This window comes from Carassius gibelio, chromosome B1 (genome assembly GCF_023724105.1).
Source record: "Carassius gibelio isolate Cgi1373 ecotype wild population from Czech Republic chromosome B1, carGib1.2-hapl.c, whole genome shotgun sequence".
In the NCBI taxonomy this organism is placed as follows: Eukaryota; Metazoa; Chordata; class Actinopteri; order Cypriniformes; family Cyprinidae; genus Carassius; species Carassius gibelio.
The window spans coordinates 27,870,984-27,893,354 of record NC_068396.1 but is presented as its reverse complement, the minus strand read 5'-3'; the positions used below and the strand labels follow the sequence as shown (position 1 = coordinate 27,893,354).

The 22,371-nt window shown below is 36.1% G+C and overlaps 3 protein-coding genes across 16 annotated transcripts in view; 2 read left to right on the top strand and 1 right to left on the bottom strand.

The window, feature by feature from the left end:
* The first annotated feature begins 529 nt into the window (after nt 1-529).
* On the top strand, nt 530-9,525 carry rcbtb1 (regulator of chromosome condensation (RCC1) and BTB (POZ) domain containing protein 1). 6 transcript variants are annotated; one of them, XM_052547167.1, is made up of 13 exons: nt 539-688; nt 1,370-1,413; nt 1,851-1,986; nt 2,157-2,307; nt 2,487-2,653; nt 4,027-4,185; nt 4,362-4,469; nt 5,064-5,206; nt 6,284-6,474; nt 6,631-6,757; nt 6,861-7,012; nt 7,888-8,018; nt 8,274-9,525. In XM_052547167.1, the coding sequence occupies exons 3-13, from the start codon at nt 1,861-1,863 to the stop codon at nt 8,412-8,414; spliced, it is 1,596 nt and encodes a 531-aa protein (XP_052403127.1). In that variant the 5' UTR covers nt 539-688; nt 1,370-1,413; nt 1,851-1,860; the 3' UTR covers nt 8,415-9,525. The 6 variants fall into 6 exon arrangements, with proteins under 6 accessions (XP_052403124.1, XP_052403122.1, XP_052403125.1 ...); XM_052547166.1 differs by having other exon boundaries at nt 1,796-1,986; XM_052547163.1 differs by having other exon boundaries at nt 1,788-1,986.
* A 750-nt stretch (nt 9,526-10,275) lies between these two features.
* LOC127949118 (cytidine and dCMP deaminase domain-containing protein 1) lies at nt 10,276-13,452 on the top strand. 9 transcript variants are annotated; one of them, XR_008152247.1, is made up of 4 exons: nt 10,276-10,367; nt 11,078-11,212; nt 12,352-12,407; nt 12,531-13,452. XR_008152247.1 is itself a non-coding variant. In XM_052546057.1 (3 exons), the coding sequence occupies exons 1-3, from the start codon at nt 10,338-10,340 to the stop codon at nt 12,652-12,654; spliced, it is 255 nt and encodes an 84-aa protein (XP_052402017.1). In that variant the 5' UTR covers nt 10,282-10,337; the 3' UTR covers nt 12,655-12,951. The 9 variants fall into 9 exon arrangements, 1 of the variants encoding a protein (XP_052402017.1); XR_008152243.1 differs by having other exon boundaries at nt 11,540-12,703; nt 12,851-13,452; XR_008152245.1 differs by having other exon boundaries at nt 11,540-12,407; nt 12,531-12,951.
* cab39l (calcium binding protein 39-like) overlaps nt 13,451-22,371 on the bottom strand; it is an 11,974-nt gene continuing 3,053 nt past the window's right edge. The window contains exons 3-10 of the mRNA XM_052546056.1: nt 20,250-20,382; nt 18,083-18,247; nt 17,882-18,000; nt 17,493-17,661; nt 17,323-17,382; nt 17,170-17,235; nt 16,946-17,089; nt 13,451-15,356 (exon numbers count right to left, since the gene is read on the bottom strand). Coding sequence (XP_052402016.1) covers nt 15,177-15,356; nt 16,946-17,089; nt 17,170-17,235; nt 17,323-17,382; nt 17,493-17,661; nt 17,882-18,000; nt 18,083-18,247; nt 20,250-20,351 — 1,005 coding nt within the window. The 5' untranslated portion in view covers nt 20,352-20,382 and the 3' untranslated portion in view covers nt 13,451-15,176. The remainder of the gene's footprint in view (nt 15,357-16,945; nt 17,090-17,169; nt 17,236-17,322; nt 17,383-17,492; nt 17,662-17,881; nt 18,001-18,082; nt 18,248-20,249; nt 20,383-22,371) is intronic.

Genomic DNA, 22,371 nt, shown 5'->3' with positions numbered 1-22,371 from the left:
TAGCTACACATTATTTTACATTGTACTAACTAATCAGGCGTGTAGCCTAGTTACTCATGTAATTAATTTCTGTAGTTACATCTGTAATTACATAATAGACCCTTAACCCATTTTTTATACTAATCTAAACCAACCCTAACTACTACTCCTGGCCTAACCTTAACCATATCCCAGTTCAGCAGCAACAAAAGTGTCTTGCAATTCAACATGAACACAATAAATAGGCCTACAATTTACTTGCCTTTTTTTTTTTTTTTTACTCAAGTACATAGTAGTATATATATAAACCCACTTAAAATAAAGTTTAATAATTATACTAATAATAATACAAAAATAATAATAATACAATAATAATAATAATAATAATAATAATAATAATGAGAAGAAGAATAAGAATAATACTAATAATAATAATAATAATTATATTAATAATAATTTTACTTTAACGTCCTCATTTTGTCATGTCCCGCAAAACCAATCCATGAAGTAGGAGTGACGTACAAGCAGCCTGTGATTGGACAGTTAAGCAGTCAATCATGGAGCCGTAGCAACAGTGATCAGGAAACAAGCTAGTTGGCTTTCTCTCTTGCCTGAACGCGTTTCCGTGGTCATCCTGCTGGCGCTACAGGCTCCTAAAGGGACTGGATAACTCGCTAACTGCATGGTCTCAAACTCTTGTAGTCACTAGGTATGTTTTGTGGCGTTGTCTTGGTGAAAACCGTTGTTTTTGTATTCTCAGTCTATCTCGTGCCCTGATGCAGCGATGCAGTAGCTGTCAGGCTAACTGAGCTTTGCCTGTACACACAGTAACGCGAGCCTGCAAGAAGATAAGTTTAAACTAACCCTGCTGATTTAGCGATTTCTTTCGCATGCACATTACACTCTAGCAGACAGTGCTTTTGTTTACTCTTTGGTTTTACTTTTTGATTTTGCAGCACGGTCGCGACTGGTCCCTGATCAGCTGTAAAAGTGATACAGAGACAATACAAGCTATAACCAGTGAGCTTTAGCTGTTGTTCCTTTATAAAGAATTAACAATAAAATAACACCAATATGTTTTAAGATCCGTCAGTTCAGTGCTGTTCCAAAAAAAAAAAACTTTTTTGTATATGATTCAAGTGTGAATTTATGTGAGCTGTGGTACCATAGGGTATAATCTCAAACCTGTCACCCTTGTTAGGGCAGTTAATCCCAGCTTGATCTTGAAATAATAATTGAGCTGAGAAGCAAATCAGCATATCAGAATGATTTCTGAATAATCATGCTACACTGAAGACTGGAGTAATGATGCTGGAAATTCAGCTTTGTCATCACAGGAATACGTTATATTTTAAAATGTAATTTTAAAAATTGTAATATTTTATTTTAGGTAACACTTTGTTCTGATGGTCCATTTAAGACATTCTACTAACAGTAAGTAACTGTGCAACTACATGTCAGCTAGCAGTCATCAGTGTATTAGTAGACTGTCTGCTTAATATCTTCTAACACTTTATTTTGATGGGTCAACAACATACTGATTAAAAGACACTTATATGTCAACTTATTCTAGTAACCCTAAACCTAACCTAACAGTCTACTACTCTGAGAGTAAGTAGACATGTAGTCACAAATTAATGAGAATCAGTTGACATGTAGTTGCATAGTTACTATAGTTAGTAGACTGTCTAAAGTAGACTATCAAAATAAAGTGTAATCTTATTTTAGAATATTACTGTTTTTGATGTATTTAGCATGAGAGACCTCTTTTAAACACATTTTAAAATCGTAGTCGTGTATGTGTCCAGTTTCAAAGGCACGCACAGCAGTTATCTTCTCGTATCCAAACCCCATCCCCTGATCTTATAAAGGAGTGTTGCCATGGTGGATGTGAGTAAGTGGCCTCTCTTCACCCTTTTGAGTGGACAGGAGCTCGCCTCCATACGACAGGCATGCATCTTTGGAGCATCTGCGAATGAGGCCATCTACATCACCCACGATGACGAAGTAAGCGGATCAAGAAACGTACAGTATCTGAAAATCAAGTATCTGCTTGGTCTTGTGTGGCTCTTGGTGGTGTAAGCTTACATGACCTGTTTTAGTAGTTTGTATCTTGTAGTTTGCTTGACAGGCTTCTGTGCCTTCATATGAAAACTAATCTGGATGTCCTGGCACAGGTGTATGTGTTGGGTCTGAACTGCAGTAATTGTCTGGGCACTGGAGACAGTCAGAGCACAATTGTTCCTAAAAAGCTGGACTGTCTGACTGGGAAGAAGCTGGTCAGTTTGAGCTATGGCAGTGGCCCTCATGTTCTGCTGGCTACAGAAGGTAAGTACTCTACAAGCTTAAATCTCTATATTCTATGTAAATTGAAAGTATTTTGTGGCTTCACCTCTAGTTAAAGTAAAGGCATAATGTGAAATCACTTGCCTGTCTGGATACATCGTATCTAAATGCCTAAATACAGTAATGGGTATGTATTTTTGTAAGCTTTTTTCTTCTTCCAGAGGGGGAGTTGTATGCATGGGGTCATAATGGATACAGTCAGTTGGGCAATGGGACGACCAATCAAGGTGTGTCTCCTATTTTGGTGACCACTAACCTGCAGAACAAGAAGGTGACTGAGGTGGCCTGTGGTTCTCACCACTCTTTGGCTCTGACCCATGAGGGTGAGGTGAGGCTTGGAACTGTTTTTCGTCACACTTAATTGAGGATAGAGACCATTTTTACCACATAAGAAAAAAAAAACCTTAGTAAATGCTGTTTTGTGGCATTTAATGTCATGTCAAACTATCTCCTAATTTAGATTTTTAATCCCATCAGTTTGACCTGTTACATCATAAGCATGAGTTATTATCTCGTAAATGTTTGTAATAATTATTGACTTCATATACCAAATCATGCTTTGGTAAATGCTAATATATATATATATATATATATATATATATATATATATATATATATATTTCCATATGTGATGGGAATGGGCTTCCATACATAAGAGATTGCACATTTAACCTAATATTGATTAGTTTTCTCTCAACAGTACAAATATAAAAGTCGCAGATGAGTTGCATTGCATTAATATGTCACATTTTATTGTTACATTTAGAAATATTCCGCCTACAGTATCAGTCCAAAAGAGATATAAACTGGTTCAAATGGATTAAAAACAGCAGAATATATAAAAGGCGCTGAAAGATCATAGGTAAAAGAAACAATATGTGATTTAATGTGATCTTCAGCTGCTAGACTAGCAATGCCATGGTTGCTGAATGATTTGCTTTACAATAAGACAGACAAAAAGGGACAACACAGAAACCCTATTAAACTTTATTTATCCTATGATCTCTCTTTTAAAGAAGCATTTCTCAGAGATGTCCTTTTTTATTTGGGGTATGAGACTTTTAGGCTTTAGTGGTTTAGCTGGGTTTCTCACATTTAGGTTCATTTAAAACACTGCCTGTTGGTTAAAAAACCTATTGATGCACAGATATGTCCATTAATTTGAGACAAAATACTGAGATACTGCAAATCTGATAGTTTCTATGTTAACATTGCTCCACGCCACATGCTAATCCCATAATCCAAGCAAAATCCTTTCTATTTCTTTTGCATATAACAGTTTCCCTTGTATCAGTCTCTTTAGAAACACTCCAGTAGTAGGTTAAATATGTAGGTTACATTTTAATAGGTATTAGGTGGATTTTGCTTTGACAAAACCCTCCTCTCTATCCTCATCTGTTTAGCAAGTATAGTTAGCCGCTTAGCCTCATCATGCTCGCTGTAATAAGGAGCATGTGACCTTTTTTTGCTAAGCTGTGAGGGCTTTTGTTCTCTGTGACTAGCAAGATCAGCTCGGTTGTAACACTCTCTGTTTGTCTGATTGAGCTTTGTTAAATGTTCTAGCTGTGTAGTGCAAGTGTATTTTTATAGCTCACACAAAAAAACATTTGCAGACTTCCAGTCAGTTGTTTTGATAAATTACTATTTTTTATCCTAAAGCTCCTGCTAATTAACTTAGTAGCTAATTGTATTTCCCCCTAGGTGTTTGCATGGGGCTATAACAACTGTGGTCAGGTGGGTTCAGGGTCCACCGCCAACCAGCCAACCCCTCGCAAGGTGTCCAACTCTCTGCAGAATAAAATGATGGTCAGTATAGCTTGTGGACAGACTTCATCCATGGCTGTGGCAGATAATGGCGAGGTAAGGGATGAAACAAATCATTTATAACCTTCCCTTTTATGGAAAAATGCAACATGCATTATAAAAGTGCTATGCGTTGTTGACTATTGACTGTTTAGCATGCAAGTTGTCTTGTTGTATTTCTCACTGTAGCTGTGTTGCATGTTTGTTAGTGATGAAATGTGTGTATGTTTCAGGTTTATGGTTGGGGTTACAATGGAAACGGCCAGCTAGGGTTAGGCAACAATGGGAACCAGCTGACGCCGTGTCGTTTGATTGCACTTCAGGGCCTCTGTGTGCTGCAGGTACAAAATACAAGATCTGACATGTTCTCAGATAGATTGTTAGCTGTGCATGTAACATACTATTATACACTGCCATTCAAAAGTTTGAGGTCCGTAAGATTATTATTTGAAAGAAATTAATACTTCTATTTAGCATCAGTTCAAAAGCAGTTTGATCAAAAGTGCCAGGACATTTGTAATTTTAAAATGAATGCTGTTCTTCAAATTAACTGTTTATCAAAGAATCCTGGAAACTATTATGCAGCACAACTGTCTTTAACACAGGTAATAACAAGAAATGTTTATTGAACACCAAATCAGCATATTAGAATGATCTCCGAAGGATCATGTGACCGGAATATGATTTTCATTTGTAATATTATTTAACAATAGTACTGTTTCTGCTGTATTGTAAATGAATGCAGTCTTTGTGAACATAAGATCCTTCAAAAATGTTACTTACCCCAAACCTTTGAACAGTATTGTATTAAAAAAAAAAAGCAACAAGATTTGACAAAGAATTAACAAGGAGTTTTTCCAAACTGTGACCATGCAGACTGAACAAAACAAATTTAAGTCGGTGGAAAAATTGTCAAACATGTCACTGTGTCACAGATTGCATCAGGTTACGCTCATTCTCTAGCACTGACCGATGAGGGTCTACTGTACGCATGGGGTGCCAACACTTACGGCCAGCTGGGCACCGGCAACAAGAGCAACCAGCTCAGCCCTGTGCAGGTCATGACTGAGAAAGAAAGGTAAGGGGGGGTTAGAATATCTCTTTTCCTGTTTTATTACTTGCCTACTCATTCACTCACTGACTTTGTTCTAAAACAGCTGTTTTGCTAACTAAAAGTATTAAAAAATTCATTTATTGCAATGAAGCTGATGGAAAATATATTGAGAATTGTTGCCTTGGCAAATAACTCAAATGAAATAAGTTTCATTTGAAGTATTAAAATGACTAAAACTGAAAAATAAAATAAAACTAAATATAAATTAACTAATAAAAATGTCAAAAGCACATTACAATATTTCACTTAAAAAACTGAACATAAAAAAAAATATTAATTTTCTACAAAAGTATATAAATAACACTGTTCCAAAAGCCACTGAACTGCCTTTTTATATTGTATAGTGTTCTAACCTTCAGCATGCTAATGCAAACTCTGAAATCAAATTTGAAATCTTTTAAAATCAAGCTTACAATGATACCCTTAAGTGCAAAAATTTTTATTAGTACTTTTTGTACTTTTCGATACTTTATCAGATTTGTAATCGACGTATCTCTTCTTACATTTTGTGTTATTTTGTTATTTTTTCTCTCACTGATTATTTGCAAACAAGATGCCACACTAGAAATATAGAAAATCAAACAGCCATTGTTCCACAACTTGAACTGATCCTGTCTACTTTGGCGGCTCAAATGAAGGAATGCATGATGTTGCTGTTTGCATTTTGTCAGTTCCATTATTAGTGTGAATTGTTGCAACCCAGGGAGATTTCCTGTTGGTCCAGTGGGAGCTTCCTGTAAGTCATCCTGTTTTGGGTAGTACCTCACTTCTGCTAACTCTATAGGTCACTACAGTTATCGATGCTATTATTAGATTGGTTTACATATGAGGAAATGCATAAAAATTAAGAAAACAACTACAACAAACAACTCCATAATCTCTAATGGAAAAATAATAATTTACATAAGGATCTGACTTACAGTATGTATCCCTCCCCTTCTCTTGTTCCTTTCTCGTTTGTGCCCTCTCCTCCTGCATGTATCCTTCCTCATGCCCCTGCTCCTCCTCCTCTTCTTGATATTTTTACTCTGCCTCCACCAGGATCGTGGAGATCGCCGCCTGTCACTCCACACACACCTCTGCGGCGAAGACCCAGAGCGGTCAGGTGTACATGTGGGGGCAGTGCCGCGGCCAGCCCATCGTGCTGCCACACCTCACACACTTCAGCAGCACAGACGACGTCTTCGCCTGCTTCGCCACGCCGTCTGTGATGTGGCGGCTGCTTTCCATGGGTGAGTTTGTGCTGGTGTTTTGAGCTTTCTTTTGCTGCTCTTTTATTGTAATTTTAATGCAGTTGTTGTATTACTGCTGTGCATTAAACAGAAATAAACTCTGCAGAAACTGATGCAGTCACTGGTCTTGCGTAACTGTGCTGTATTTTTCATCAGAGCATGATGACTTCCTGACTGTGGCCCAGTCTCTTAAAAAAGAGTTTGACAATCCTGAGACCTCAGACCTCAAATTCAGTGTTGATGGGAAGTACATCCATGTCCATAAAGCTGTTCTAAAAATCAGGTGATGACCTCCCTCCGGTTTCATCATTAATAATTTGTGCATTAAAGTGCTTAATGCTCAGTTGTTTACTGCCAATTACTAATTTCTCCTCTCCTCTTTTCAGGTGTGAGCACTTCAGATCAATGTTTCAGTCACACTGGAATGAGGATATGAAGGAAGTGATTGAGATCGACCAGTTCTCGTACCCGGTGTACCGCTCTTTTCTGGAGTTCCTCTACACCGACAGTGTGGATCTTCCTGCTGAAGACGCCATTGGTGGGTTCATTTTGAGACTTGGTTTTACAGAAAAATATTCCAGCAAACTTATAGATAATGAGAATAAGAAACCATTTAAAATGGACCAAAAATATACCAAGTAGAAAAAAAGTACTCTTACCTACATTAATAATGGACTCCTATGTGATTTTTGTCCATTTTTGTTGCCAGGTTGCAGTTAATTTTCCATTATTATGTTTTTTTGGACTACATGTCTATAAAATAATATGTAAAGTAAAATTTTATTTTTTCGTATTATTCTTATAAATAATAAAAATAATCTATAAATTATTATTATTATTACTATTATTTACAATAATATAATATTTTTTATTTACAACACCAATAATAATAAAAGTAATACATTAGTAATAATTTCTTGTAGATATTATTAACAATAGAATATGTATTGTTTGCATTATCAACAATAATACACCATTAATGGTTATTTATTATAATTATTTACTGTAACATTATTTTTAACCGCAACAATAATGATGATACAACAGTAAAGATTAGTTGTTGTTGTTATTAGTAACAATGGAATAGTTATTATTTACAATAAAAACAGTCAATAATGGTTGTCAATAATACATTGAAAATTATTAATTATTATTAACAGTAACCTTTATTACTACAACATCAACAATACACCAATAATGAGTTATTGTTGTTATTATTTGCAGTGATATAATTATTTACTCTAACATCAATAATAGAACATCAATACTGATGATTTGTTGTTACTATTATTTACAATAAAACATTGTTAATAATGCGTGTTATAAAACAAAAGAACATTCACGATGCTCAGAACATTTTTGTTGAACCCATCAAAAAAATGGGTATGGATTAGATTTGGATATCTCTCACAGGTTTACTGGATCTGGCAACCTCATACTGTGAAAACAGGCTGAAGAAGTTGTGCCAGCATATCATAAAGAGAGGAATCACGGTGGAGAACGCTTTCTCTCTGCTGTCTGCTGCCATCAGATATGATGCCGAGGTAACACTAAACCACCCTGGAGGCCTGGCTTACCAGAGCACTTAAGCAGACACCTGTTTACCCGTTAGCTCCTTTCAGTCTCAGTTTGTTTGTTTGCTCTTTGCAATTAATCAACTAATAAAATAGTTTTGAAAGGAAATACACAAACTCAAAACCGTAAGCTTGTAACGTTAATCATAGATGATAATATTGATTGCTCTTGCTCACTTGTTCAGTCACTCATAAATGCACGTTCATGCTTTCTTCCATGTGAAGGATCTAGAGGAGTTCTGTTTTAAATTCTGTGTGAACCACTTGACTGAGGTCACACAGACAGCTGCGTTCTGGCAGATCGACGGCAACATGCTGAAGGAGTTTATCTGCAGAGCCAGCCACTGTGGAGCCTTCAAAAACTGACTCCGCGCTCCGCTCAGTGTATTAGTCAGAGGAACGCATCTGTTACAGCAGCCAGTCCTCCTCACAGCTAGTGGGCGCTGTGGCCCCAGACAGTCATTAACACACAGTGCCCCCTGTTGAGCAGGAGAGGAACTATTTCATAAAAGATAACATTCATAAAGAAGGGTCAATGTCTGTCTCATGCACAACCATTTCGTACTCATCTGTTGCCGGAGATAGTCAGCCAGCTGGGACACTCCCATTCATGTTGTAGACATATTGCTTAGTGCTAATAACAAATTATTGTGCTGCAGATGGGAAGAGTGTTGCAATAAAATAGAAGTGCGTTTGGGCCTGTATTACTTAAACATGCACCACTGAAAAGCAGACAGAGACTAATTGTATCTTTTTGTTTGTCCCTTACAATATATTGCATGGGTAATATTGAATAGAGGTCACTAATTAGATATTTCTGTTCTTGCAGTGATGCTGTGCATTACAAGTTGCTCTTTTTATATTGCATTTTATTGGCTGGGATCTGTTAATGTGCATTATAACAGATACAGTCAGCAGACCATATTGATGTGGCCCCTTATGTTGTTTGGTTATTGTTTTCTAAATGTTATTGACCAAAATAATTTCTACTATATGATGTTTAAGTTTTTTTTGGTTTTTTTTTTTTTTGGTTGATTTGAGGCTTTAAATGTAGGCCTTTTTTTTTCTTTAACAGATTAGGGAGACCACTGTCTGTTATTGCTTAGTTCAGGATCTGCTGTTGCAGTTAACCAGTCTGATGTTTAAGTTTGCTCAAATATAAAGAGTATTATAGTTGCACTAGTTGTTTCCTGTGCAGGAGCTGCTCATATAAGATCACTAGAGAGTGTATATGAATTTTTACAGTTGCACCTTTTTAATAGGTGTGAAACACTTGGATTAAGTAATACTAATGCCTATGGTAAGTTTTTTTTTGTTACATATTAACCAACTGTATTTGTTTTTCAAATGTGTATATACTGTACAGTTTTTGCATTAGCTTTCTAAATTCATCTGTGCACATTATGCGTGCCACAGTGTGTCTTGTATGGTAAAAAAAAACAAGATATTATAAAAACAAATAAAGCTTTTCTTTGTTGCACTGTGTATTTTTTCAATGAAATGTTGTAAAATGTATGCCAAAATGCCACATCTGAATCATGAATCAAATTTCATTACACCTTTATTTATTAAAATGATTTCATTATTTCATCTATTTTACATTATTATTTAATCATTTGATAAATTATTGCTTTGAGCATTAGTATTAATTCTCATAAAAGCTACTCAGTTTCTCTTTAAATGAAACAAACGTTAATTATCGGAATTGTTAAAACCTTGTTTCGGATAAAGAAGACTGCAGTGATTGAAGTCTATGATTCTATGATTTGAGTAAATGTCCAGAAATGACCCACCTAACTGAGGTTTGGCTCTTTCAGCTACACCCATTAGCTGGTGTGTAAACACTGAAATCATTAAACATTCATGCAATCTTCTAAGACAAATATTTTTGATAGAATGGAATGTACAGTGACTGAGTGAGCCACTGCTATGTCATCAGTGAAGTAGATTAGTGGAAGAATTTAACTGGTCTGTCAGATCTGAAAGCTTTTGTGAGCCAGACCCCAGTCTCCCAACATCACCGATGCTCCTCTGACTACATGAGAGAAAATCCCTGCATCTAATATCAAGTATGTTGTAAGCTGCTAGACGAGATCAGTGGTCTGTTAATGCTACTGAATGTAAAATGTCCATCGGGCAGCTCCGGGTGTGGTTTGTTTGGGTCTCCGCATGCTTTTCGTCTGTATGCTGTAATCAGATTTCTGTGGAATCGAAGCACGCGAGACTTTAAAAACAGACGCACCGCCCCCAGATGACGTCAGCGCGAATGTTGTTGTTTGGGGCTGTTTAATGAATGACAGACGGATGCCAAAGTACAAGGTGAGTTTGTCAGTGTCTGCTCATGGTGACCAGACCCCAGGACAGCTCAACTTTACAGTGTGATGTTTTGGTCGTTAAATTATTTACTAGCAGGTTATTATTATTATTATTTACATGCATTTCATATATATTCTCATTTAATCTCTATGTCAGCAAAGAGCAATCTGATTTCATAAAAGGGCTGCACGATTATGAAAAAAAATAATTAATCATTATTAATTACGATTATGAATATACATGATGTTTATACCATTGTTTGATGCAACTGCATGTCGTATTTGTTTATGAAAATATGCTGAACTGAAAAACTTCTAGTGGTTTGTATTAAGCCTCACGTCACGTAGTTTCTTTAAATTATAAAAGTAAAAATATGAATGGTATTATAATGTTATACTAAAATTAAAATAGTGGGGAAAAACCTTCAGATAACGTAGAAAGAAAAAAACGCAGAATAACAAGTGGACATAAATATAACTACAACTAGCTACAAATATTACAGCAATAAAATAATCATAATGAATGTGTTATGTAATTATTGTGTAAAAATGATGGTAACAAAAAATTAGCAAATGAGCTCAATTTAAAATGCAACACATTGAACACCATGGTATAATCAATTATTGGTATATCTGTATTGTTTGATTATCTCATAACAATAAAAATGATTTATTTATTTATTTTTTTGTCACTGGTCTGTCTGTTTGTTTCAGGTCATGGACCTCGACTGTCAAAGCCAACCTCTTCACATTGTTGAGTCTATGGATGGAACTTTTCCCCAAAAAAAGCACCACAGCAGTGAGAGACTGACGCAGTGGGCATATCTGAATTTCCTCTAAAGCAATTGTGTAGGTTTTAAGGACAGAGTTTACATTAAAAGCCATTTAAAATGCAGATGAAGATATATTATTAACAAAAATGTGTTACAAATGGTATCTTCCCATGTAAAATCTCCTGATTTGTATTTATTCCTGTGGGGGACAAAAACAAACAGACAAAAAAAAAACATTAGTCTACAGCAGAATTATTATTAGAAAGTTTCCCACATGACAGAGCTCCTCTTGTGCTCTGAAGATGCTAATGAGTTTGTAGTGTATGAACTGGAAGGGCTGCTACATCCTATGACTCGGCTGTATGGATGTATAAATAATCAGAGGTATTATTTTTGGATCCAGGCTGGAGACAGTGGTCTTGTGGTGGTCCACGAGCGCAGGGCTGTGGGTCTGCATTGTTCCAGTGTGCAGTTACATGCAAGACAGGTGGCTGTGGTCAAACACGGACCCAGACTGAAGGAATGTGATCTCTACTTTGTTAATTTGATCTCTACTTTTGTAATTTGTGATGTAAACGGAAACTTTGAAACAAATTTAAATATGACAAAATAGCAACACAATTGCCAACCGATTGGTTATAAATGCTAAAGTTTGTCAATGCTCAGCAAGGAATTGATGGTTAGTAGTATTTTTCAAGTTTCAATTCAATTTGTATAGTGCTTTTTATGATACAAACTGTTGCAAAGCAACTTTACAGTAAATTAAATTCAGTTAATTTTTTCAGTAATTGTTTTTAATTGGTTGCCATCTTTGACCATTTTCACAAAAATTTCAGGCCCCCCGATCAGTGCTCTTTCAGATGCTTCATAGCTCCTCCTACCGTATAACAGTGAAAACTCGGAAAACTCTCAATGGTGGGGACGCATATAGTAAATAACAGCACATTCTATCAGTGGTGGGGAAAGAGTTAATCATATTTCGAAATCTAATAACATCATTATGAGTACTTTATCTAACAGCATGTAATATCATAAAGTGAGACAGCACAACTATTCCATTGCTAAGGCTGTTGATGTTTTCCTGCCAAAATGATATAATTTCCTGTAGGATGATGTAAGGGTGCAAAGTTAAATTGAGGTGCAGTTCAAATTTTTTCTTATTTTGTGTGTGTGCCGTCTCTTTATGTATTATCTTCTGTTTTAAACTACCTCTAGTTGCAGCTGTCAGAAGAACAGTTGACAACAACTGAGCACATCTCCAGCGTGAGCGGGTGAAATGTTTTATATGCACCGAATGTATTTGTGAAGAACTGAATATCAGACAGTTCGATTGTTCATGTAAATGAATTCATTCTGCTTCCCACTTCCTCCGTTTGTTTCCCTCCAAACTGCAGGAGCACAGAGATAAAAGAAGAGGACAACACAATGATGTTTGTGACCAAACGGCCATGTGATGACAGCTGTGCTAGAATAAAGCAGATCTACACCATAGACCTGGACAGCAACAGTCAAACATGACAACTCCTACCTCAGGTTCAACAAACTCAACAGCATCCAGAAGCTCATTGTAAGGACAAAGTAAATCATTATAAATGATGAACTTGGAAAAATACCACATCACTGTTGTATTGATGTATTTGAATATTTTCTTTTTGCTTTACATTTATGATAAAAAATAAAACTTTAATACGTATAAATGTTTTTTATTTCCCAGTGGCAGCAGAAATCATCTGCTATGACATATATCAGAACAAGCTGCGCGGCCCACAGCAAGTGTTTGTCTCAATTAAAAACAAATAAAATCTAAAACTCCCACCATTATCAAAGTTTCTCACCAACTGGATGAGGAAAACGCAGCTATTTTTTGTTCTTTAGTGAACGGTTTAATTAGTGTTCAGAGTAGTTCAGATTTGTGTGTATTTATTATACTTTCACTTATACATTTGAACCTAAAATCTATTATAAAAAGGATAAAATGTAAGGTCCTGTGTCTGCTCACCAGGTTTTCATTCAGTTGCTCATTTTTATATAATAATTGGATTTAAAGGGTCCATGGTATGACAAAGGAAATTTCTAAAGTATACTAAAATATTGAGTACTCAACTATATACTAAACATTCAAACATTAAGTCTGACTTTCTTAAAAGCTGCATGAATATTTAGATGGAATATAGCAGAACTGTCCATCATGTGTTCACACAATATATTACTATGTTCTTACAGTGACATATACAGTGCAATATATATACAGTACCCAATGTCCTTTTTCCTTAAAAAAATAATAAAAAAATACAATAAAATAAAGGAGTCAATGTTGCTAATGCTTCAGTTGGTCTTTATTGAAACGGTACTGTTAGCATTTCAGATGGAAACTGAACCTGTATGTGTAGAAGGAAGAATTCAAAATTTGAACATATTTTGGCATCTTCAATGTAACGGCTGACAATTATATTTAATAAATTTGGCTTCATGCAAATAATTTGATAATAGTCGCTTTAGAGTACAAATGAATTTGTTTCACACTGTGAGTGATGGGTCTTAACCACCAAAGCATATTTCATCCCGTAAACCTAAAGGCGATCGTAATAAAACAATCACTCAACTGCAGAGGAAAAAAGAATGAAATTTAATGAATGTTCTTCAACAGCATAACTCAAATATAGTGAGTTAAAGAGGTTCATTGCTTAATCAAGCTAAATATGCTCAATGAGAACATATTAAAAACAATAAAAAGAAATTAAGCTCCCCCTTCCAAAAATCTTTCTCAAAAAAAAAAAAAAAGAGCAAAATGGTAAATTAACAACTCAAGAACAAAAGGCACCTGTTTGTGTCCTCAATTCAGCTTGTTTTTCAGCTATGCAACAATCTACTTCTGTCAAAATCAAAGACAGATGAATCATGGGTTATAGCACGAAATACATACTACAGTAAAAGGTATACTATAGTATAGAAATGAATATTATACTACAGCTGCACTACAGTATAAGAAGTACTTTAGTATGATGTACTAAAGTTAAGAAATACTATAGCACTAGGGTTACTATAATATAGAGCATACAATAGTAATACCACAGCACTATAGCTATACCTCACTGAGCTACAGGAAATCTACCAGTTGGAATATACACCAGCTCACTTAGTGCCAAAGTTGATCTTTTCAAGATTCTTCTAAAACGGCAACCACCTTAAGAGTAAAATCAGCGTTTGTCTTCTTTTAAACATAGGTAAACATCAAATAAAAAATATATATAACAAAAAAAGCAATGCTTTCTGATCAGAGGAACGGCCTGGCAGCAACTCAAAATGTACATAAAGAAGACCCACAGATGCTCTTTCTGGTTCAGCTCAGATAAACAATAATTAAAATACTGATAAATGAATTCATCCTTCGACATATTTCTTATAAAACACAAACAGAATAAAGGAGGACAGGGAGGAAATCATCAGGTTTGTAGTGTTCGGGCGAATGAAATAAAAGCGGATGCTGATGCCAGAGAAAAGCCATGAAAAATCAACAAAGGAAGAATGCAAGAACGAAGATTAGTGCAGTTACAAGTCATCAAGAGAAAATCAACATCTCGTAATTAATCTTTTGGGAATTTCCCATGTTTTCCAACAATATCCAAATAACACAAACTCTTCTAGCATAGCGAAACTGCCGTGTTGGGGTGCTGTTGGTGTCATAGAGAACGCTGCGTCCAGTCTCGCGAAAAACATCCAGAAATGGAAAATGAAAGTTTACCTGTGCTTCCTCATCTGCACGGTTTCTTGATGTTCTTAGACGGTTCTTCCCATAGCTCAAACTAGCTGATTCCTACTTTTAAAACATCCTATCATGGCACAAGAGATTGCAATAAAACATGAAAGAAGGAAAAAGGAAAGCAAATAAGAACAGAGAACATCAACGATCAGGAACCTTCTTTTGTAAGCCTCAGAACTAAGAAAAGACAAGTTGTTCAAGATTTTAAATAGAATTATTATTGTTAATATATTTTTTTGTGTTTTTTTCTCTTTTTTTCTAATACTGCAACAGCTAGAGTTTAGGAGGCTGGCTTCTTTAGGTCTCGTATTTGTTTGACGAGGTACGTCTTCTCGTCGTTAAACTGCTCGTCGTCGGTGCGGTCCTTCTGAAAGTTGCTAAGGAAGTCGATGAGTTTCGTTTGGTTCTTCAATAGAATGTCTACGATGGGCTGAGTTTTATTTGGATTGGCCACAAACACCTGAAGAAATGCACAGAAACAAAAAACTAATGATTAAGAAAAAAAAAAAAATAAAGTTCAAAATAAGTTTCAATAAATTTGTTAAATTCATAAAAATGTACAGGTGCTGGTCATATAATTAGAATATCATCAAAAAGATGATTATTTTCACTAATTCCATTCAAAAAGTGAATCTTGTATATTATATTCGTTCATTACACACGGACTGATATATTATTTCAAATGTTTATTTCTTTAAATTTTGATGATTATAACTGACAACTAAGGAAAATCCCAAATTCAGTATCTCAGAAAATTAGAATATTACTTAAGACCCATACAAAGAAAGGATTTTTAGAAATCTTGGCCAACTGAAAAGTATGAACATGAAAAGTATGAGCATGTACAGCACTCAATACTTAGTTGGGCTCCTTTTGCCTGAATGACTGCAGCAATGCGGCGTGGCATGGAGTCGATCAGTCTGTGGCACTGCTCAGGTGTTATGAGAGCACAGGTTGCTCTGATAGTGGCCTTCAGCTCTTCTGGATTCTTGGGTCTGGCATATCACATCTTCCTCTTCACAATACCCCATAGATTTTCTACGGGGTTAAGGTCAGGTGAGTTTGGAATGCAACAGCTGAAACCCATGTCTTGCATACATCTGTGTGTGTTGGCTCTTGAAGCACTGACTCCAGGTGCAGTCCACTCTTAATGAATCTCCCCCACATTTTTGAATGGGTTTTGTTTCACAATCCTCTCCAGGGTGTGGTTATCCCTAATTCTTGTACACTTTTTTTCCCACATCTTTTCCTTCCCTTCGCCTCTATATTAATGTGCTTGGACACAGAGCTCTGTGAACAGCCAGCCTCTTTTGGAATGGCCTTTTGTATCTTGCCCTCCTTGTGCAAGGTGTCAATGGTCGTCTTTTGGACAACTGACAAGTCAGCAGTCTTCCCCATGATTGTGTAGCCTACAGAACTAGACTGAGAGACCATTTAAAGGTTTTGAGTTAATTAGCTGATTAGAGTGTGGCACCAGGTGTCTTCAATATTGAACCTTTTCACAATATTCAAATTTTCTGAGATACTGAATTTGGGATTTTCCTTAGTTGTCCGTTACAATCATCAAAATTAAAAAAAATAAACATTTGAAATATATCAGTCTGTTTGTAATGAATGAATATAATATACAAGTTTCACTATTTAAATGGAATTAGTGAAATAAATAAACTTTTTGATGATATTCTAATTATATGACCAGCACCTGTACATTCTTCTCTTATATTCAATTTGTTCCTCACACCGATCTACCATGGCCTTTAGAAGTTTTGGACATAATGTCTCATATAAACCATAATTTTGATAATTTTATGGTATTTTCCCCTCATTTTGGAGTTGACAGTGAGCCATTTGTCATGCAATTTTTTTTTTTATTGTTTTACATTCATCATTGATGGAAAAAACACTTTTCAGCTCTGTTGTGTTTGGTAAATGCAGATCATGATCTCCTATACTAATTAAACAAATTTACACAAAAACATAAAAAGATGAAGTGATGGAAGAGTGTGGTGCAACCGAAATTGTAGAAAAAAAGCCAGCATGTTTGTGTACCTTGAAGACATGGAAAGCCTCAAACTGAATGTTGGGGCTCTTGTCTCTCAGGAGGTTCATCATGAGCTTCAGGTTCTCTGGTTTACTGATGTACCGAGTCATGACTGTGAAGTTGTGTCTGTCCAGGAGCAGTTCACCCAGCAGCTGTCACATAACAAACAAACACATGATGTTAAATGACAAGACAGGCTAGAGAAGACAAAAATCTATGTCACAACACACACCTTCAACGACTGTCTCTTGGTCACGTAGTTCTCAGAGTGAAGCAGTTTCTCATAGTTATCAAAAACCTGGAAGATCAAGGACAGCAATTTAAAAACATTAGTTTTCCTATATTCTATGATCAAAATTAACAACCCCAAAAATGCATATATTACCGCGTCATAGTTCTGTTCTAAAAATTCCGCCACCAGAACCTTGTGTCTTGTGAGCAGGTCCTAAAAAAAAAATAAAAAATAAATAAAATAAAGTTCAATGAGTACCATTTAACAAATCATTTATGTAACAATTAACGTAATGATGTTAAAAAAATATATACAGCACTTGCCTTGAAGGTGGCAAACGCGTCAGAGGCAATGTCAAACGTGGACATCTCCACATAGCCGAAAAAATCTTTAAAGTGTTCAGAGTGGAGGACAATTTTGGCGAGAGGTTCATGCCGGATGCACTCACGCAGCATAATCCCACAATTCAATGCTACCTGAGGAGTCTCATACCTGCCACAGCACCAAAACAGAAATGTCAAGTTCACATTATTGCTTAACAGAAACCTAACAGATCTATTCCGCGTTTGGCCTTCTGATCTTGATTTTAGATCTAAACTTGCTAAAATGAACAGATGCTTTCTGATGGACTGATGGAATGGAAACAGCGCCGTAGACATTTCAAAGTAACATGCTTGCGTGCTGCATTTCAGAAATACCTATCATCTCTCACCCTTTGAGTAAGATGAAAAGAACTTCCTGATGAGAGCAGAAATATTCCACCGTTGGGCTGCGGGTCCCGATCTGCCTGCGCAGGATGTTGTTGAAGATCTGACAAACGTCCTTTTTACCCTGTGGACACGCCATAGACAATGCAATTATACTAATTACAATTGTAAATAAAAAGATAAAAGAGAACTAGCAGTATCCTCACCTCAAAATCGATGACCTGCAGGTTTTCCACCAGTGTGATGAGCAGACCGCTGTTGTAGAGCTCTTGGGCCAGTTGGGCCACCGTTTCTGTGTGTGGCTCCTTGTCATTAGTGCCGTACAGGATCTCCTTCATCGCCACTAAACATTTCGACACCTCCTCTGAAGCCTGACAAACACACAGAAATCAGTTAATCACTATAAAACATGGTGATAACTCGATACATTTTAACAGGGGTGTTTAGAGCATATGGCATCAATGCTGCATATTGCTCTGAACAGCTAAAAGGATTCTGGGTAATTTCACACGTAAGCTCATTCTACAAATAAGATCATTAGCTATTTATCAGCTGCTGAAGCAGCTCGGTTTGAAAGTGTGGAGGTATTGTGAAGCATATGGATTTCCCTCAAGCTGGAAGAGTCCCAGGAACTTCTAACGCTTGACTTTAACACTGGGCTGCTGAAAAGAGCCTTAGCGGGCAGATGAAAATGAGCATGAGGTAGGGCGCTGAAGTGATATTCCCACCTCTCCGACATCTTTGTACTCTCAGCACAGACATGAGCACTTCCAGAAACCCCAACTCTTGCTCATTTGGGTCTAGTAAGGATGTACTGAAAATGGGGTTCATATTCAGTGAATTGAGCCACTTATTGACAATGAGATTTAAAGTGAGCTAAAACTAAAAAAAGTTACTTTAACTACCCCTTCTTCCACCAGGGTTATAGTTAACTAAAAGCACAAATTATTTACTTGAAATAAAACAAACATTAACTAAATATAAAATACAAAACTGAAAAATAAATACAATTATATATTATTATTATTATAATTATATATATCACACACACATACACACAGAATAAATTACAATTATTATCTCAATATGTGCCAATACAACATTTCACAATTTCGTGTAGTTTAAAAGATCTAAACCCATGTAAAATTAATCAATTGAAACTGCAGATACATTCACTACAGGACAGACAAAAACACAAAATTACAACAAAATTAAATCAATGTGAAAACAGAAAATGTCTAAATACAATCTAACTCATGTTATGAAACTATATTAGCAATAGTGTATCAATGACACTGAAATAACTGACATGGACAAAAAAAAATCAGTCAGAGTGATAATTTATCTGAAAGTCATCTAAAGAGGAGTTCTGATTAAATAAAATGTAGATCAATTTCAGACTGCATGTCTCCGTTAGTCTGGTGTGCACTGCTCACAGAACTGCCCAGGGTCACTCTCAGACATATCTCTACCCTTAGCAGCAAATTATATACAAAAAAAAGTTGACTGGATTTAAGAGAACACTTAAAAATTGTGGTGAAGCGCAATTACCATCTTATAAAAATGCATATCTACATTTTAAGCACAGTTTCTTGTAGGATAAGTTGAATCATGTCAATCATCTGACCTGCTGCACTGGTTTAAAACACTTATTTGCATTTGGCCTGGCCTACATCTCTGAAAAAGCAAATGGAAAATGCAAAAACACACTGGAAATATCAGCAGTGGAAAGAAGGGCAATTCAGAGAACAATGCCGTTGTTGTGGTAAAAAAAGAGCTATAATGTGTCTCAGGGTAAAGCTGTAGAGAGACTTAGGAAACTTGAGCATCATCACTCAATAGTCGAATTCATTATGCAATCATCTCAGGGTTTTTTGTAACAACTGGGATTAATACCAGAATGAAATGGAATAAAATCCTGGGATGAGAGTGGAAAAATAAGGGAGAAAAAATCTGACCGGCGGACCAAGGTAAACAGAGGGACAACTTCATTAAACTTTTGTGCAACATTTGCACAATGTATTTCAGTGTAAAAACACCTGTAATCCATCTTAAGCAAGGGCTAAATGCACTGGAACGGCCCTGTGCTAAACTCTTGTCAATTTTTTCTGTGTAAACACGCCTCATTAGTGGCAAATTAAGCTTATTAACGTAAGAGTGATGCTGTACAGTCCTCTAAAGTACGCCAGATTGCAGCAATCTGCTGCATCCTTTAAAAAGCTATATCTGAACCTGCCTGCAAGATGGGCATAACTCCTCACCAATAGTGCTCAGCACTCTTTTTTTCTGCTGAGTTTGCACTGTTACCTAAAATAATTATCTGGAGGTGTAATTCAATCATAATACCCACAGGGACTGCTCTCAATCTCGTACCTTCTCGGTCTTCTTGTCCTGCTTGACCAGGATTGAGAGGTTGTCCTTCAGGGTCTTCACAATTTCTGTGGGGTTCTTGTGAGATTTACCAAACAGTGGCATGGTTGCAGCTGTAGACTTCTCGCTTTAGAATCTGGAGTAAATAAAATGTAAATTAAAATGAAACAAGAAAAGAGAAGGACACAGGTCTCTGGTTTTGACTGCCCTCTTCAATTCTGACAGCAAAGTTTTGAGACAAAAGACAAAATCTTCTACAGTTTAAATAAATATTTAACTGGGAAATATTAATTGAATCAAACACAGCACAAATACACAAGTTACTTAATATAAGTTTCTAGTGATCTTAAAAACCTTTTGAAATAAAGTGTTTAAATACTTGAAATTAGACAAATACAAACAGTGCCTACTGCCTACTTATGAATTTATTTTATGACCTGAATATCTTTCTAAAAATTAGGGGTGTGCCGGGGGGGGGGGCTCCAAGTCAATTGGTTGTTCTTGGAGATAGCGGGTTAACTCCGTGTCAGCGCGCGCTCTGATCGGTAAAGGGGCAGACATTTCAGACCTCCGTTTATTAAGGAGATCTGTCACAAAACTCATCATTCGCGCCAACGTTTTTTGAGCAAATTTCAAAGCCGCACCCGCCCGCCATCCGCTGATTGTTTTGGGGTCTATGGCGATGCAATGCTTTGCTGATGCGAGCCGCAAAAAAAAAGCCATTGCCATTTCCCATTAGCTCCGCCCACTACCGGAGAAACTGGTAGGCTATGTCTTCTGCTTGTTCGAAAATGAATATGAATATTTCTAAATTTAATCCATTATTTTGACAGGAGAAGACAACAAAGAATAGTTTACATATAGGCCTAGCGTGTTGTTTAAGCGTGGTAAGACTCTCGCTCTCTCTCTCTTTGCATGTGTGAGAAACAGCGCTATCAGTAAAGTGACGGTGAGTCATGCGCATTCACAAAGAGTTTACAGAGTGTCAAATACAGGTGCGTTGTGTGTCCACTGAGATGAGCTGAAAAGTTCAGATCGCTTGAAGGAGAGAGAACTCTGAAGCTCAGATGCTGAAATTAATGCAAGCGTCATGCGCTTCAGTCTATGTAGTAAACAAACCTGCACGTCTCTGCCATTCATTAATTCACACAGAGACGCGCAGAACACGGATTTATATTTTAAACAACTTTTGCGGCTTAACATTTACAGATACTGGTCCATATGGAGATTTGATTTCATTATTTTATGCTAACTTTGGCAAATTCCATGACTGTCCATATTAAAATGCAAGTTTCATTTTCATGACTGGATTTCGAGATTCCGTCCTCGTTTTTTGCTTCATGGAAATCATAGAGCAAATTTCAAAGCCGCACCCGCCCGCCATCCGCTGCTTGTTTTGCGGTCTATGGCGATGCAATGCTTTGCTGAGCCGCAAAAAAAAAAGCCATTGTCTGTTCTAGAAAGGATGCAGCAAAGATATTTAATGCTAATGTATGAAGCATATAGGCCTCTAGTTCAAAGTGCAGTGCAAGTGAACGCGGCGCGCTGGTGCTTCCATGTCACGGTTATCATTGTATGCTATATTTGCTTTTTATTTATTAAAATACATGCAATTGGTTGATGAAACATTTATTAAAATTAAGATAAAATTTGTACAAAACGAAATTCGTTTTTAAGAAAGGTTTTCTACAAAGCAAAATTTTATGAAGTGGTAAATATCATGTCTGACGATTTACAAAACTTCATTAAGTGGTAAAAACCATGTCTCCCGATATATTGCGCATCTTATGATCTTATCTAAAAAATGAAAATAATTTTTGATAAAAAATGTTTGTAAAAAATATTTTAATGACACGGTTTTGGCGGTTATAGAGTTCTAATGACGGTGTTCAACTATAACCGTCGGTCTCACGGTTATATACTAACCGTCACACCCCTACTAAAAATGTGTTCTAGTCACAAAGAACAAGTAATTTAAAGCAATAGCAGAAATGTACCATTAAAACTAGTTGTTATTTTAGTATTACTTATATAGGCCTATTATTATAATAATATATTGAACATTTTTTCAGCTTTGATTTTAAATTTAGAAGTTTTAGTAATTTTATTGTACCTTTATTTTATT

Coding starts and splice junctions, on each gene's coding strand:
- rcbtb1 (XM_052547164.1), top strand. CDS start 1,861: ATGGTGGATGTGAGTAAGTGGCCTCTCTTCACCCTTTTGAGTGGACAG. Junction 4,186..4,361: donor CTGTGGCAGATAATGGCGAG/GTAAGGGATGAA, acceptor TGTATGTTTCAG/GTTTATGGTTGGGGTTACAA. Junction 4,470..5,063: donor AGGGCCTCTGTGTGCTGCAG/GTACAAAATACA, acceptor ACTGTGTCACAG/ATTGCATCAGGTTACGCTCA.
- LOC127949118 (XM_052546057.1), top strand. CDS start 10,338: ATGAATGACAGACGGATGCCAAAGTACAAG. Junction 10,368..11,077: donor GACGGATGCCAAAGTACAAG/GTGAGTTTGTCA, acceptor TGTTTGTTTCAG/GTCATGGACCTCGACTGTCA. Junction 11,179..12,530: donor AGCAGTGAGAGACTGACGCA/GTGGGCATATCT, acceptor TCCAAACTGCAG/GAGCACAGAGATAAAAGAAG.